At 39.9% G+C, this 17,680-nt stretch overlaps 2 protein-coding genes across 2 annotated transcripts in view; one reads left to right on the top strand and one right to left on the bottom strand.

Annotated features, from left to right (window-relative positions):
* Positions 1 to 10,155, top strand: part of LOC113171446 (neurocan core protein-like) — a 33,612-nt gene extending 23,457 nt beyond the window's left edge. The window contains exons 14-20 of the mRNA XM_026373797.1: positions 2,737 to 2,850; positions 5,287 to 5,338; positions 5,553 to 5,659; positions 6,505 to 6,587; positions 7,080 to 7,224; positions 8,180 to 8,362; positions 8,945 to 10,155. Coding sequence (XP_026229582.1) covers positions 2,737 to 2,850; positions 5,287 to 5,338; positions 5,553 to 5,659; positions 6,505 to 6,587; positions 7,080 to 7,224; positions 8,180 to 8,362; positions 8,945 to 9,063 — 803 coding nt within the window. The 3' untranslated portion in view covers positions 9,064 to 10,155. The remainder of the gene's footprint in view (positions 1 to 2,736; positions 2,851 to 5,286; positions 5,339 to 5,552; positions 5,660 to 6,504; positions 6,588 to 7,079; positions 7,225 to 8,179; positions 8,363 to 8,944) is intronic.
* Positions 10,156 to 10,697: 542 nt separating this feature from the next.
* On the bottom strand, positions 10,698 to 14,913 carry zgc:85843 (DUF2781 domain-containing protein). Its single transcript, XM_026373740.2, has 10 exons — positions 14,638 to 14,913; positions 14,095 to 14,198; positions 13,912 to 14,009; positions 13,718 to 13,821; positions 13,539 to 13,621; positions 13,316 to 13,440; positions 12,579 to 12,680; positions 12,386 to 12,478; positions 12,171 to 12,290; positions 10,698 to 12,067 (listed from the first exon to the last, which is right to left on the bottom strand). Exons 1-10 carry the CDS (start codon positions 14,727 to 14,729, stop codon positions 11,858 to 11,860), a joined length of 1,131 nt encoding a protein of 376 aa, XP_026229525.1. The 5' UTR covers positions 14,730 to 14,913; the 3' UTR covers positions 10,698 to 11,857.
* Between the last annotated feature and the right edge of the window lie 2,767 nt (positions 14,914 to 17,680).

Below are 17,680 nucleotides of genomic sequence, written 5' to 3' on the forward strand. Positions count from 1 at the left end.
AGTATGTAGTATGACATAACTTGTAGCACAAAAAGCACAGGTCTGCCTACAGTAATAACATCAAATAGTTCATTGTTTCATTGAATTAACCTTAAAAAGGCAATAACTGATCTGAGCACCGGAACTGGCACAACTAAATCCCACACAGCTGCTGTTAATGTTATTAATTATGGCTGTTGCCTTCCTACTATCACAAGTTACAATTTATAAAATCAGCAAAGAAAATCCATGTATGCAGGACCATTAAACTTCCATCTTTTTGACTTTTAGATTAGGTTTGAGTAGAAAAGTGAAAAATGTGGTTTTCGCTGTATATTTTAGTCTAATTCTTACACTTTATTCTGACTCAAGCAAATTTCGCTGTTTCTGCTTATATTAAGCCGTTACAGGCTGTACGACTACATTTTGTTGGATTGCAACAATGTGATGAATACATTCCTCAATTAAAACATAAACCTCCAGGTCCCTATTCTCAAAGTAAACTTGTTCCCCTATGACCTTTAGCGTATACAAAACTTGGTTGGCGGAAGTAAATCAGAGGTGTGGTGGTGGGCTGTGAACACCGTCGTACTTACTCAGTTGATGTCTGGTGTTCACAGAAAGACGGGAACAGGATGCTGACAGTCAAACTGACAGCAGCTGATGCGTGGTTATGCTGGGAGGCTTTGTTATGGATTTGCAGAATTTGCAGAATTATCTCTGTGAGGAGCAGCTTCCCTGCTGCATAATGGATGAGAGGGACAAAGGCATCACACTTTTTTTATACTGAACCACAAACAGCTGGACTGATTTCGGTCATGTGTGGAAAACTGTGGGTGTTAAATTGTGAACTGCCGCATCTCAAGGTCATATAAGGTCATTAATTAGCTTGGCTGGTATGGGAGCTATTACATACACATTACACCTTTTTAAAATATGAATAAAGTTGGAGTATTATTCTAACAATTTAATATGTATTTTTTATAAACAATGTGAGGTCTGGGTCACCAAGTTCCTGGAGAGATATTTTCTCCAGTGTTGAGAAAAATATGAAATGAGCATTAAAGATAAACTTTATCTCTAACTCTACCACTTTGTACAAAATCCCCCGTCTGCTCATTTCGACTAAACACTCTAATATGAGATTATCTCACAGTTTGAAACAAGCATTACTTGCACCTGCAGAGATTAAATCTCTATTAAAAACAATCTTGAGTTTGGTTCAGTTATAATTAAAATGACTAATCCTTGATTGATAACCTTGGCATCTATGAAATAGCTTTAATCCTATTTTATTTGTTATTGTATTATTATTATTGTTATTTTTGCCATAGTGTCAGTATTCTTACTACAGTAGACAATTCACTGAGAATTTAAATGATCTAAACCAAACAAACAAGTTGTCAAAAGAGTTTATTTTTCAACACTAAAAGTGTCATTTGAAAAACTCTCAGGCTACTTATTCTCCTAAATTGCCATTTGATCATAAAAACAAACAACATTGGTTGACTGATCACAGCTTCGAGCCTTTTGGAAGAGTAAGAAATCTTACAGGAAAACACATTAGCATACACTCCTTTCAGTCTCTGTCTTTCTTCAACAATCAGTCTCATTTTCTATCTTGAAAGTGCTGCCATTTATATAAACAGATAAACAGTCTCTGCTCTCAGATTGCGGTTAGATCAAATCTTAAGCCATCTGATGCCACAGCAATAACAAGCGTTAGAGCTAAGAAAAAGATTCAAAAAACGACTTTACTGAAATCATGCTTCACTGACAAGTCACGCTTTCGAGCAGCAACATATGAAAGTCCTGTGAGAGGCTAAAGTTGATTCTAGTTTGATCTGGCTGACATATTTAGCTCCTCGTAGCCACTGACCTTTTTCAGTGTTCCTATTTTTGCTTGGAATTAAGTAACCGCTAACATCTGAGGAAACACTTTGAAGTGAGTGTGTAAGAAGCTTTCTTTTTGCACTCTCGCTGTGAGATTGAATAGGTTTCCATGGTCATGGGGTATTTCTGTTATTCTGGGTCCTAAAAACCCCACAGAGGTGAAGGAAAATGACATACCCTCTATTTACAATAATAAAGTGATGCTTTATTGATCCCTGTAGGGATGTTTCTTTTGTCGGTCAGAGACATGTTAAAGAGCACAGCTAACTGTGCAGTAGCAGCCCTGGATCTCGTAGGTTTTCTATTGTTGCTTAAGACTTCTTCAGCAGGGGAGATGCCTGCCAAAATGGAGGCTTGGACACAGATTATGTGGTCCAGATCAGCATCTGTGCTGACTGGGCCACCAAATTTATGTCTACACTTTAACTGCTCTAAAGGGAATCCAATGCAAATGTGCAGACTGTAGTTTCTCCCTCATGCAGGCTTTTGTGAATGCGACAATGCACAGGAGACAAAAGAGGAGATTAGACATACATGAAGTCAGCCTTAAGCGCTGTAAATGCATAAAGAAGGATGCAATATTGCTTTGTGCCTTTTTCACCCTGAGAGATTGAGGACAAATAAGAAATGTAAAAGGGACTGGAGTGTTTGAATAATGCTAATGTACTCACCAACACAGACACATTTCACTGTTTAAACCAGGACCGTTGACCAGCTAATGTTGTGTTAGTGCTTGAAAGGCAGCAAACGCCCACACAGTTTTTTTTCTTTCTTTATGAACAACATCTCTTCAGCGTGCTTTTAATTTGAACCCTAACGAGATCTGCAGCCTGTCTGCTCTCGCTGCTGTTTTCTTCCTCACAGACGTTGACGACTGCCAGTCCGAGCCATGTGAAAATGGAGGCACTTGCATTGACAAGATTGATTCATTCCTCTGCCTCTGCCTGCCGAGCTACGGAGGAGACACATGTGAGAAAGGTGAGATGCAGAATACTGCACACAGAGGACATGAATAAAGAAAAAAATGACTCTGAGCTATGTAAGGGGAATTATTATACATTATATTATTGGAGTGGGTAGTAACAACAAATTCAGTACATTGTTATGAGTGCAAACACGGTGGTGAACTTATTAAGATTCGCACCTGTCTGATGGCAACAAGATTTGTTGCTAACCCTACCGTTGGAAATCAGCCAGATCTGTGTGTGGCATCTGTTACAGCTGTATGTCAGCACTACATCGCGAAGATGCATCTTGCTGCAGTATCAGACAGTGTATCTGTATCACAGGGCTGCAGGGTGACGTACACTGACTGAATCTCCAGCGTGTGCAAAATATATGCAGTCTTCTAAGCATTAGTTACTGTTTGCCCATTTTTATCGTCAGCATCTCCACATACATTCACACATGTAGATCAAAGATGCCCTGTGGAGTTTCTGTGAAACGAAAGCAGTAAAGTTATAATTCTTCCGTGGAAGCACTCTGTCTCAATTTCCTTTCTCATAACACATTTGCAAAGTGGCTTTTTGGAATATTTAAAAAAAAATTATTAATCTACTTCTATGCTTTCATTACAATGTTTCTCTGCATGTTGCTGCAGCCACCTGTCGATCATCATGATCGTGTATAACTGGGGGCACCAACATGCTCAGTGTGTGTGTAGTAAAAAAAAGAAAATAATTAATAATAAAAAAATATAATGAAAATATAATAATAATAATAATAATAATAATAATAGAGGGAGTATCAATTAACAGGACACTAATATATATTATGAATAATATAAATATAGTTTTAATATTTAATTTGAAATGTTTAAAATATAAGGTAAGAAAGAAGAAGAAGGCGACACAAGCTAGCTTTTAACACTATGTAATGCTTGCTAACAAGTGTCAAGAGAGTCACCAAGATCTGTATAAGTTAAAAGCCAGGAAAAGCAAGCAGGGGGATGTGAAGCTTTGCTGTAAAATATGAATCAGACAAAGCCAGCAACAAAGTGTGTAAAACCAATGCAGGTGATCAGAACCCAAAACAAGCATAATATATATATACATATATATATATATATATATATATATATATATATATATATATAATTATATATACATATCAAAAAAAGCAGCACTAGTCGAAAATGGAGAGGAAAAACTAGAGGAAGAAACCTCCAGCAGAACCAGGCTCAGGGTGGGCGGCCATCTGCCTCCACTGGTTGGGGTGAGTAGAAAGAGGAGAGAGAAATTAACAGCAGGCAAGAAAAACCAACAACAAGCTCACTGGGCAGGTCAGTAGGACCAGTAACTGCACTGGAAACAAACAGCCCAAAGAGGACAGATTGATGGAGAGAGAAGACTGGGAGGGAGAGGAAGAAGAGTAAAAAGTGGAAGACCAAGAGCAGCGATCTCTGACGAGCGTTGCATTGCTGATTCATTCTTGTTACAATATATAATACAATATAAATAACTTAATCCAATAATAAGTGCAAAGATGCAATTCTGTGCTAAAATACTGATTTATCTGGAAAACACATTCAAACAACAAAGATAACATGTCTTTTGTGTAATGGTCTCTGTTCTGTGTACTCAGAGTGTCAGTGTTTGTTTCCTCAGTGAGACTTGTTGCCAGTGTTGTGGAAGAATAAACTTAATTTGAGACATGTATGACGTGTTCTGTTGTTGAGAGAGGCTTTTGTGGGTGAACTGAACTGTTTAGCTAAAATCCATGTTTGTAATGTAGATTGTGTGAATAGTTTCGAAAGAGTAGTTTCAGTATTGACTAATGCTTGTTGGCAATAGAAAAAAAACTGTAACTCACATAATAAAACAAAAGGAGACAGTGGAGCCTCAGGATCATGCACAATGGGAACAATAAACTGTGAAGATTCTGTGGTATGTGGCACTAATCGCCCCCCATACTACACATTTAAACCCACGTGCATACACGCCTGCGTGCTCTGATTCATCTTCTCACTAGTTTTAGCCAAATCCAAGTCCAGATCTGTGTGTGTGTGTGTGTGTGTGTGTGTGTGTGTGTGTGTGTGTGTGTTGTGTGTTCACTGTTGGTAATGAGGAGTAATGAATATCTAACCTTTGCGGTTATAAATGAACCCACAAGCCTTGGTGCTATTAATGAATACTAATAGTGCAGAGTGAGGGCCACATGTGCGGTGAATTGAAAATGAGCCTCTGTAATTATAGTTCATGTATTTAGCGTCTCAAGATGCAAAAGTCATATATTTTAGTCTTTATTTGTCAGATGAGATTAAACGCTCCGTAGGAAAGCAAACGCTTCTTCTGTTCCATCTCTGCTCCATTCTCAGATCCTACATATCCTGCACTTAACTGCTCTTTTATGTGCCTTTATGGAATAATATCAGCTTCTCTCCTGTACCCTCTCCCTTTCCCTTTGCCTGTATAGACATAGAAGGTTGCGAACATGGCTGGAAGAAGTTTCACGGCCACTGCTACAGGTAGGAACGATGAAAAACTGGCTGTGCTGTGAAAATAAATGGAGTCGCAATATATTTACCTTCACAGGTGCCTCATCTATCTGCATTACTCCTTTATACCCCCGAGTTATCTGTGACATACTTACCACAGCACACTGCACCATTTAAACTTGTCTTACTGCACAACATATGAAATATGTATTTTCATATCCACTTTCACTGGGCTGTCCCACAGATACTTTACCCACAGACACACCTGGGAGGATGCAGAGAAAGACTGCAGAGAGCACAGTGCCCACCTCAGTAGTGTCATCTCGGCCACTGAGCAGGAGTTCATCAATGGTATGTGTGTATTCCTGTGCGTTGGTTTAGTTTTATCTTATATTATCACAAATGTTTACAAAACAAGAAAAAGAGACAACTGAAGCAAAAAACACAAATTTCATCAAGTTGCTATAGGACCAGTAACTGCATGTTGGAAACAACTGCTTAATATCTGTAGGAAGGAAGAATCACAGCCAGAGGGGACGAGGACACAAGTAATGATATAGTACAGTGGTGCTAAGTAAATGCATAAAGATTCAGGAGAAGAGCTCAGAGCATCAAGGGAGGTCCCTCAGCCGTCTCCAGCAGTAAGTAAAATGTGGTTCAGAGTCACCAGAGCCAGCTCCAACTCGAAGCTTTATCAAAAAGGAAAGCTTTAAGCCTAGTCTTACAAGTAGAGATGGTATCTGCCTCTCAAACCCAAATTGGGAGCTGGTTTCACAGGAGAGGAGTTCGATATGTAAAGGATGTGCCAGTTTTCTGTTGAAATAGTACCATAGTATGATATTTTAAGACATGTTGGAGCTTGATCATTAAGAATCAATGGAGAGAAGCTAATGTAGGAGAAATCAGATCTCTCTTGCTAATTCCAGTCCGAACTCTTGATGCAGCATTTTGGATTAATTGGAGTTGGAGTCTGTTTAGGGAGTTACTGGGGCATCCTAATATTAGGGACTTACAGGAGTCCAGCCTAGAAGTAACAAATGCTTGGACTTGTTTTTCAGCATCACTTCCAGACACGACGCACTTCCTCGGGGGGAAACTTTCAAAAAAGAAGTTTTTCCTGCACAAGTAGTTACATGTTTAGTTATCAAAACTAATTAAATAAAAGTATCATGTTGTTCTGTTGTTGTTTTGTTTAGGTTTGGGTCATGACAATGCATGGATTGGACTTAATGATCGAACTGTGGAGGAGGACTTTCAGTGGACTGATGGGAATGATCTGGTTAGTGAGCAGACATGACAAAATAAGCAATCAACAACAATCAAAGTTGATTTTGAAGAAAATATAAAAATATATTTTTACGAATTTAAATGTCCGAAACCAAACAAATACATGTTGTCTGGACTTTATTAGTGTGTTTTTGACTCGATGTGATAGAAGCGCTCAGATTTTAAAAAATGAACACAGAAAAACAGCCAAAATGTCTGAGTATGGCATTGTGTATTCATAAAGGACACTGTTGCTCAGATTGCTCATAATTACCAAACGATTGAAAAGACATATTTTATGACCTTTAAAATCTTTCATTTTAAGTCAAACTTTTCAAGTGAAGAATTTCATGTGTAATTTTAGGAATGGCATTAATCTGAAAATACCACTGTTTGTCTTATATAAAATAAATAAATAAAAAAGGAGAAAAGACATTTTCAGACAGTTGTGACAAAACAAAGCAAGTGCCCCTAAAATGTGGTTGTGTTTTTTTCTGTTGATAAGGTATACGAGAACTGGAGGGAGAGCCAGCCGGATAACTTTTTCGCAGGCGGCGAGGATTGTGTGGTGACCATTGCCCATGAGGATGGCAAATGGAACGATGTGCCCTGCAACTACAACCTGCCCTACATCTGCAAGAAAGGAACAGGTACAGCAACACTACTGGGCTCAATGTGACCAACTAGCCGACAGTATTCACCAACAATAATAGGAAAAACATTCCTTTTTATGTCCCTTTAGCAAAACCAAAAATGGACAGATGAACTGTAACTTGTTGTGGTTCAAGATGAGTGTTTCTCAGCAGGTTAAAGTTTAATAATGAGGAGTAATGTTTGCTCTTTAATCAGTTAGCTGATTGTGTATTATCACTAACCAGCTGGCCATCTGTTAGTCATCAGTCCTTGTCCTCTTTATGTAGAAAAGATTTCCTTCTCTCAAATCATCAGGAGTTAGTCAGACTTGTTTTCCATCTCTCACACTTTTCTTCATTAAAGGTCACAACAGCAGATGCTCCAAAAATTGACTACAAGCACAAACCTACGTGATTCAGTCTCAAACGTGTATTGATTTTTGGAAGAAATACCTATCTCAATCTCGCTCTTATTGCGGTCTCTTTCTCCTGAGGGCTCACTTACACTTGCCCAGGCAGCAGAACTGGAGTTGCAGTTATTGCAAATTACTGCCTCGTTCACAAATACACAATAATCTGAAATTCCTCTGAGCTGCCAGGTTTTGCCAATAGTTAGCTGCACCTTCCTTCTGTGACCCAAATCAGCCAGATGAACAGGAGTGCAGTGAGCACTTGTAGGATACAAAGAAGGGTTAAGATGGGGGAAGACCTGGAGGATAGTCAGAAGGAATTAGAAAGGGAGGGGGGGTAATGGAGGAGTATTTTATTTGTCTGGCTGTGGTCTCATGACCCTGTGGTTTGGCTGTCGTTCCTGCCTACTGCAGAGACTCATTATCTGCCTCAGATCTCAACACAGCTCAACAATTAGAAACAGATATGAAAAGGCTGCCATCTAGAGATAGATTCTGGAAATTCAGTAAACCAACATACAGTATTTATGTATGATTTATATGATTTAATTACTTCTTGGCAGTGTTGTGTGGGACCCCACCTGCAGTGGAGAACGCCCATTTGATTGGTCGCAGGAGGTCACATTATGACATCCACTCGGTGGTGCGTTACCAGTGCTCTGAAGGCTTCTACCAGCGTCACATTCCCACCACTCGCTGCCGGCCAGACGGGAGCTGGGAGAGACCCAGAATCATTTGCACCAAGAGTGAGTCTTCAGTGTCTTTTTACACCTATGTCATGTGTAAAAATATAATTAAAGCTTTTCTCTTTGTTTACAGACGGCATGATTGAAAACTGGAATTACAGTAAAGTCAAACCATAGTCAGGGTGTTCCTCCGCCTGCAGATTAGGACACTGACCAAGAAAAATATCCCTGGTTTAAGTCAAGCCAGGAATCTTCGATAAATATAGTTTTGCATTTCTAGCTAGAAATGCCCCAAAGTTCAAACTCAATGACTAATGTATCTGCTCATATTATCAGACTAGTGCAGATATGGGCCTGTATGGGGCCCTTAAATCATGATCCATACAAACCATAACATTACATTGACGCTACATACACATAACAATTCTTTAAAATATCGAATTTAACAGATTCCTCAAAACAGTTCGTCTATTAAAAACATTGACTGTGGAGAGAAGGATTGTGCCAAATATACATTTCATTTCATTCACTAGGGGAAACACGTGTGAGGTACAGTTATGTGAGTTGTGTTGTGAATCAACAATACGAGAGAACGTGATCAACATAAAACCTGATAAAACTCTTTGTGTCCTTCTCTTTCAGCCCGGCGATCACACAGGTATAGACGCCGCCACCACAATCAGCACCGTGAACGCCGCAGCCACAGGAGACACGGCGGAGAGGCGCACAGGGCCAGAGGGGATGCACACAGCTACTACTGAACCAAATAATACAACGTCTGCAATGCCTAGGTGCCAATCACGGCCCATGACGAAAGATAGTGGTTCACATCACTCCCATTTCCTTTCCCCCTTTAAACCATGCTCCACATTTAGCATTAATTCCTCTTGATGAATACGTTTTTTTTTTCTTAACAGCTTATCTCCTTAACTCCACCAGTGAGTTTGGGCAAAGTTTTGTTTTCAACCTGCTTCCTTTAACCACGGTCCATGTGAACACTAACTATAACACTATCTATAATTAACACCTCCCCTCCCTAACATCTCTGTGTGTCTAAGAACTGTAACGATCTCTCCAGTCTGTCAGAGACTGACAGCAGTGTTTGAATGTGTGAGTGTATGCATGTAAGTGGGAAACTTAGAGAAAGGTCAACTTGCGTTTTCTAAAGATTTGCTTGTACTACATGAAAAATGATCCTCATCCTAGTTTTCTGTTTACAAAGCACATATGTAATTGATGCAAAATAGCATTAGTCCATAGTAACCCCGAGCTTTTTGAACTGTACTTGTACTGTAGCTGTTACTTTTTCCATAGAGCTCCCGAATAGCTGCCTGTTTTATTCTACTGACATGCTTTTTTCTAATATTGCTTTTGTGTAATTTTACTATTTATTATGAAAGATTTGCTAGTGAATATGCTTTCGTTTTTTACTTATACTTCAGAGAGTCAACTTACTGTAACATAATTTTTCTATACCAGTACATAAAGTCCAACAATCAATCAATAACAAAGTTAATCATCTGATAGCCTCTAATCTCTGTATTGTAAATATTGTGCTGTTTGTTATTGGCTGATCCTTGATTAATAGCTGGACCTTTTCCCATCAAATAGACTCCTCCACGCCCATGAGCACTCTCTGCTAATGAATATGTCCCACTGACATAGATAGTTTGGATAGGATTCTACTATTTGTTGTTGAGATAACCACCTGATTGTATCTGATTTGCTAAACACTTCCAACCTTTGCACGGCTATATTTACATGATGGGTAGAATGTCACCATTTTTTTGTCTTTTGGTCCCTTTGATATTTGATCAATCATCCACTTTTTTGGTGTTCTTATGACTTTTTGTCCTGCTGTTGTATTTCATTCTTAATAAAGTTAAAAAAAAACAAAACATGTATGAGTATTCTCCATTTCACCAAGCAAACCTGAGTTGTTGGTAATGTTGTATTTGCCAGAACTGTGATTGTTTTCACCAAACATTGTTGACTATCCCAGCCTTTAATGATCGTCTGACTACCTTGAGATGTTTCCTCAGTAACAACCTTTTTTCTCTCATTTCTGTTGCTCGCATTTGAGCATGTTTACATTAGCATTTAGCTCAAAGCTTCACATAAAGCTGCTAGTGTGTTTTACTGGAGTGTGTACAAATCATGTAATCCATTCGATTTTATAATGCAAATCTTAGGTCGTTTCCATTATGGTAATACTTGATATGCACCACCATGGATGAAACTGAAAAAAACTTTAAGCATTCCTTGAGCTTTGCTGCTCAGTTTATTTTACACTCGGTATAACAAGCAGTACTTTCATTTTAATCAATCTTGTCACAGAAAAAAAAAAAACATAAAATAAAAATAATTTAACATGTTTTCAACTAGATAGCTACTGCACACAAAACCACAGCCAGAAATACTGCAAGTACAAGGATCCCCTGAACACCTGAAAACTCTAACTATTCAAACACAGTACAGTATATCCCACAGTTTAGAAAACATTTTTGTTAAACTGTATTTATTTGTGAATTTAATAATAATAATTTTTCTATACTACAAAATTGAGAAATTTCAGGACTAAAAAACCTGTATGTATAACTTTAAATAGTAAAACCCGAACAGTTTTAAACAACAAGTACCTGCAATCCTGTACACACAGTATGTAAAGACAGTTTGGATTCAGTACCTGAAAATTGCCCTTTGACACCCGAAACTAAACCAGTCTGGGCCGCACATGGATGGCCGATGTGTCATGAGTGCTACAGTTGTGACAGCTCACTTGAATCCATGGTTCACCTCTTATCAGTTTGACAGCTGCCCTGGTTTACCACACAGAGGGCACAGTGACATCACCGGTCGGGGACAATATTGACGAGTGAGTAGATTAAGCGTCTCAGTTTGTGAATAAAAGCAGGTTTAAACTTTGGATTTCCGATCAATGTATAGCTTGTTTACAGTTTGACAGTACGAACAGACAGATAAGAGAATCATGTTTTTATTGTACATGATAAACATGGAAAAACACACTGAGATAACTGGAGTTAAAATTATTTAGAGAGTTGATAGCTATAAGCTATATGTCATTTATCTGTCAACAATACCAACTTATGGTTTCAGTTTCTCCAGTGTGAGAATTTGATGCTTTTGTGATTTGATGCAATTTTAGATCAGTAAAAAAAGCTATAGAGCTGTGGCATCTTGGTGTGAATGTCTGCATAGAGAGATCTCCAGCAACGCGTTGCCAACCCCTATATTCATGTTAATCGTCATAGTTTGGGAAGATACCAACTGGATATCTGCATGAGTCACCTGAGAGCTGTGTGAGCTGATCACAGTCCTCACATCCATCAACAGCCTTCTTATCAGGGTCCAATAGTCCATGCAGGGAGTGCTGCGTGACGTGACTGATTTCAAACAGTTGACTCAAAGAGCGATTTCCTCTGGGTTTCAAAAGTTGAAAAATTGTGTGCTTAATACAAGTTTGTCTGCAAAAGAGACTCCCCAGAGAATATTAGCCTTGAAGTATTCCTCGACTGTCCGTGGCTGGTGTGTGGTCTAGTTTTTCTTTTTGTCGTTCTGGGTCTGTCCCTTGGGAACAGGTTTCATAAAATAAGCAGCGTTGATGTGGCAGCGCAGGGCCAGCAGAGCTGGAGCAGCAGCAAGCAGAACATTGAGGGTGATAACAGGCCACCATTTGTCTGCTGGGACTCTGTATGTGAAGGGAGTGCGGGAGTGCAGAGATGCTCCGATATGGCACCACTGAGTCTGGAGAGAGGAGGAGGAGAAGCAGGAGGGAAATAACCTCAGACTTTATGTTGCATTTGGCTTTTTCAAGAAATATGAAAAACAGCAGAGACGTAATAATCACCTGTGCCATGGCTCCAGCAAAGAAGAGGGTCCAGTCTAACATCCAGCTGCATCCAGGTGTTCTCAGACCATAGATGAAAACAGTCAGCAATGGAAGACCATAGAACAAATACACCAGCATCTACAGTGATTATGCATAAAAAAGAGACACTAGTCAGAAACATAGAGTACATTTTGTTTAATTCAGAGGATTGGTGTATTTTTTATTAGACTGACCATAACCCTGGGGAAGCCAACTGGGTCCTTGAGGTACGGCTCATACTGATAGATGTAGGTGAAACAGACATCCAGGGGACAGTCCAGCACCACCTGGAGCAGAAGCAGGAGGACAGAGACAGAATTAAAACATGTTTCCTGATGTCTCAGTGAGTTCAACCTGATGAAAAAAAAAATGCGGCAAAAAACTCACAAAGCCCCTGAAAACAGAGAAGGCCATTGCTCCCGCTAACAGAAGCGACAGAAGCAGGTCAACGGGCCGGGACAGCAGACCTTTATTCTGCTCCGCTGCAATCTATCCAACACACACACATTTAGTCAGTTAATGCAGATACTGCCCATTACGTTACAGTTTTTCTCATTCGCTTTAGCTCAAATGAACTCAACAGAGTGGAATTTCTCATTAACTCAAGCCAGTTGCTTTGTTTTGGTACGTGTGTGCATTATTCTTCTCTACAAATTTGCACAAAATGCACTTGTATATGACTGAAAGTGAAAATGAGGACAAAACAGAGGAAGAGGAAGCAGACAAGCAGCAGTATTCAGCCATCAGCAAGTACAAGAAATCTGTGGCACAGCCATTGCCAACACTTCCATCAGGTTGACAGAGATCCTAACTGCAGTCATTGATGATAACAATAGTTTCTGTACAAAAACAATGAAATTGGCCATTACATTAAATGCTAATATCTAATAGCCAATATCTAAAAGCCTAAACATCCAGCATCAGCCATGCTGTTATATCATCATACAAATCCAGCACAAATGAGTTAGTAGATCAACCTGAGGGTTGGGACTTACAAAAGAGACCTACAAAATGTCTGCTTCATAAAAAAAATCTCTCCTTGAGGGGGCTTCTCCCAATGCTTTGTATTAAGAGGTTACAAGCAGAAAGCCTGGTCTCTACATGTCTTGACTGCTAAATTTCACCTTGTCTGCTGTGATGACTGGCATCTCTGTGGGTCTGCTAAAGAGCAGGGAGGCTGCCCAGAACGGAACCAAAAACAAGGGAACGTTCTTCCAAAATGCTGGCCGAATGTTAGACCCATATTTGCCTGCACGAAGAAGAACACCATCAAGAACAACAGCCTTTAATAACACTATAACACTAATACATTAATACACACGTGCTGATTCTGTAGGCACATCTTACCAATGACAACTCCTGGGATGAGAACAACTTGATGGGCGATCGAGGATCCCGCCCACAACAGGCCCAGACTCCGATAGGACTTCCTGCATGAACAGAAAAGCAACAGGTTTGTGTAGAGGTCCCAGTGAACGCACAGCAGACACACAGCTGAGTTGCACGATAGTGATGCCACAGTTTACCCTTTGAACATGCGGTGGATGATGGCGAGGAAGAGGGCGAAGTGAACAACACCTTCCCAGTAGGACATCATCACAGCGTAGGCGGCACTCAGATGAGGCTCACCCTGAAGAGGAAACATCATGTGATCATAAACTTAAATCATTAGGACCTAGAGTTGAATTATTTAGGTGAGAGAGGAGAAAGTTCATCTTACCATCTTCAAGTAGAAGCTCATGAAGGCAGAGATAAAACCGCTCTGCTCTAACGCATTAGTAAGGCCCACCATGCAAGGCAAGGACAACACTGCAAACACTAGACAGAATGAACAGAATGAAAGTAAAAACCTTGCTCCTTGTGCTGTTATGTTAATGGTAAAGTGTGTTTAATGTGGTGCTACCATAGAATAAGGGGTCCACTTTCATCTTGTTTGGCAGAGTAAGGAGGAGGAGAAGAAGAAAAGATCCCAGAACAACCATCCCCATTCCCAGGATGGGCAGAGGCCTGAGAAATAACAGCAATGATGGCAGTGGGAGTTTATACCTTAGTTTATCTGTGCAGTTCTGAACATTTCATTAGTCACATGTTCTCATCTTAGAGGATTTTGTCCTTCCATGTGTAACTTGTAATAAGGTCTGACTAAATGTATGTGGATATATTGATCTGAGAGCAAAATTCACTTAGTTGTATTTCCAAGGCATGAGCGCCTCTTGTTGTCTGTAGGTTGGTGCATGTTTTCACATTTTCACTGGTAACTTTAAACGAGCTTACCTCAGGATAATCACGCCCTCGCTAAACCTCCCTTTCCTTCTAGTTGTGGGCCGCTTTATAAGCCTATTAATCTATTAATATCAGCGGCTTTAGCATGCAGAGCGTCCACACAACAGGCCAAGACAACTGTGAAATTATCAGAGCACCCACTCACGCACACACGCACACTTACTCCTGCAACGCGGGGATGTTGTTCATGGTGTACAGAACTCCGGGAGCCAGGAGAGACAGGAGAAACACGGAGACTTCCACCGGCGGCCTCATTGTTAAAAGAAACCCTACAGTGTGACCACTTTTAAATGTACCGAAAAAAAGTCCAGGTATAAATATTCCAGGCTAAGGACGATTTCTGGCTATGAGACGAGACATCTTTGGAAGTAATGTTGAAGACATTCAAAAGGCGTGTCAGACGTGTCCTTTTGATCTGTGATGAAACAACGTGCTGCTGCCTCACTAAGTCTGCTATCTAGTGGGTCTCAAAGTTCAACTGAGGAGTCATGTCTACTGAGTGAACATTTAAAGGTAGATTGATACATAAAGCAGGTAATAGAGCACTGAGGCGTGCGTCATGCGTAAAATACGCATTACTTGGCACGCTGGATTGGGTATTTTTGGCTGCGGTTGGCTAAATCTCATTTCAAAACCAAAATCTAATTAAACAATCTACATTTTATTCAGCTTTGAGTGTGTTTGGACAGACTACCACCTGGTGGAGGCAGCTTCCCCGTGTCCTTTTTCATTTATTTTTCTCTGTGCTTTCTAATACCATAGAAATTCTGATTACATCAAGCCAATGTGTGTTCATGCTCCAGGTAATGACGCAAAAATGTTGGCTTTAGTGGCCCATGGGGTTGTTTTAAGTAGCCATCTGTCCTGTTTGTGTAAGATTAAGAACTCTAGCTGATGTATTTAGTCTTGATTAAATTCTGGATTATAACTAAGAAATAACATGAAGCTCAAAACAAAGATTAGATTATCAGAAACATTTTCTTCTCAGGCTGATTATAATGAATCAAAATCGTTTCATTTCTTGTTCTCTTTTTTTATTACTGACCTCCCACATGTTGTAAAGAATGGACAGGTGCATGTAATATCTTATGGATAAACAACATTTGTAAAGCAGGCTAACATCTAATGCAACATTATCTTCTGTAACAAAGCCGCTGAAGAGGATTATGGTGCCGTTGCCACAGAAACTTAGTGACCAGTGGAAAGAGAGAGTAGAGAGGGGTGGGGAGTCCATAAAGAGTGTAGAAGCAGGCTGAGAGGTGAATCACCCAGACACACCGAAAACTCTTTGACCGCACAGCAGACACATTGATTTTTGAGGTGACACCGATTTTTAGGAGTCCACCTAGTCTGTTGCCATGCTGCACCCCTTAATCATCGCCATTTTGACCGTAAATACCTCCCTAACAGTCGCCTATTGGACTTTCCTGCTGGGTGATGTCTACTTCAAGTGGCTGGTGGAGCCAGAAGACAAACCCAAGAAAGTTGTCACCCCAGCCTGAGGGAGTCACAGTGAATATGGACCTACCTGCTTGAATGGCTGGGTGTTTTTTGTTTTGTTTTTTGCGTAGAACTAGTTCTGCTTGTAGTGCGGTCTGTGGAGTCTGATTTTGTTCTGTTTTATCTGGAGGAGACTGTCAACTCATTGCTAACTGAATAGATCCTGCAAGTCAGTGGGCCAGGAATCCTTCTTTCAGGTAAAGTCTGGGATTTCCACCTCTTTAAATGTCAGTGAAGTGTCTTGTTAAAGTATTTGTGGCTTATAATGTGAATCAGATACTTAAACTGCACCATATGTAAGAGACAGCAGGTACTCTGGATGATGCTAAATCACCTGTTTTGCTGTGTGCTGACTCAGTGAAAGGTGGTGCTAGGGGTATGTGTCAACTAAATCCTATCAAGGATTAGTAAGGATACCTTAATACTGGTACAGACAGCCTTACTTTCCTGTCAGCCTCTTCCCGAGACACATTCAGAGAACTCATTACTCAACATTCATTCTTCTCTTCTGTTTTTTTTTAAACCTAGATTTAAATTTTAATCATTTCCAAATCTTTTTACATCTTCTCAATCTTCTCTCCTCCGGCGACCTTTGAACAACATGGCGCACGTCTTCTACTACGGGCTGCACCCAGTCTCTTGGTTCATTCTCTTTGCTAATATAACCATCACCCTCATGGAATGGAAGTTCCTCATTACTCAGTATATCCATCTTTCCAAGCAGTCTAAGATAGAAGAAACTAACGCCTAGCGGAGGCGATTTGCATGTCATTCTGATGTTGCTCTTAAAAGGCCAGAGAGAATATAAACGTAGCATTTTAGGAGCACTATTTACTTGCCCACTTACTTGTGGAGCGAAGCAATAATGGTGGGTTTTTTTTTTGGGGGGGGGGGGGCTGCTGTGACAAAGCAGCCATTATGATAAGCCTTTATTTTGCATAACCTTAACCTTCCACCATGTGTTTGTGTTTGTTTCCAGAGCTGCCTGTACATGTCACATGCTAATTTGGAGAAGATTTGTAATTTTTTATTGGCAAAAGAAAAGATGAAGAGCAGTTTCTTGATAACAAGGTAAGGAGTTGAATTTTTGTTTAACCATAAAACATCCTGAAACATCTTCATTGCGTCCTTCGTTCCTTTTCATCACTCACATTTTCTCATCATCACAAGTTTCTAAGTTTCTAAGCTATGATATGTGGTTTCCCTCCCTGCGGGGATATTTATTGCTCACAAAACTCGGATTGCATTTTGAAATATCACCACCTGCTCTGTCGCGAGGCACGAAACGAGCTGTGAAAATATAGTGTCATATCAGTGAATTATGTGACAGGACATTTAGAGAAAATAAGAAGTGGATCTGCTGTGCTTAAGATGAATTTAAAGTATGAGATATCCATAAAGTCCTTCCAGTTAAAACCCAGGAGAAGATGGAGTTTACTGTAATGTATGTATCATATATATATATTTATATGCAACACGGTGGTGAAGGACCATAAGCCTCTTTGGCATATTACTGTCCACCTCTCCTCACTCATATCTCTAATCCCTACAGATGGAAAGCTGATATTACTCTGGGACAGTCTCAATCCTATTATCTCTTTCTGTCCTATTTTCACCTCTCCTCCATCTCACCCTCTTCGCCCCACTAGAAATGTGACTGAAGACCCCTCTACACAAGACTAGAAAGAGAAATGCAAGGATTTAGG

This window comes from Anabas testudineus, chromosome 17, assembly GCF_900324465.2.
Source record: "Anabas testudineus chromosome 17, fAnaTes1.2, whole genome shotgun sequence".
Lineage (NCBI taxonomy): Eukaryota > Metazoa > Chordata > Actinopteri > Anabantiformes > Anabantidae > Anabas > Anabas testudineus.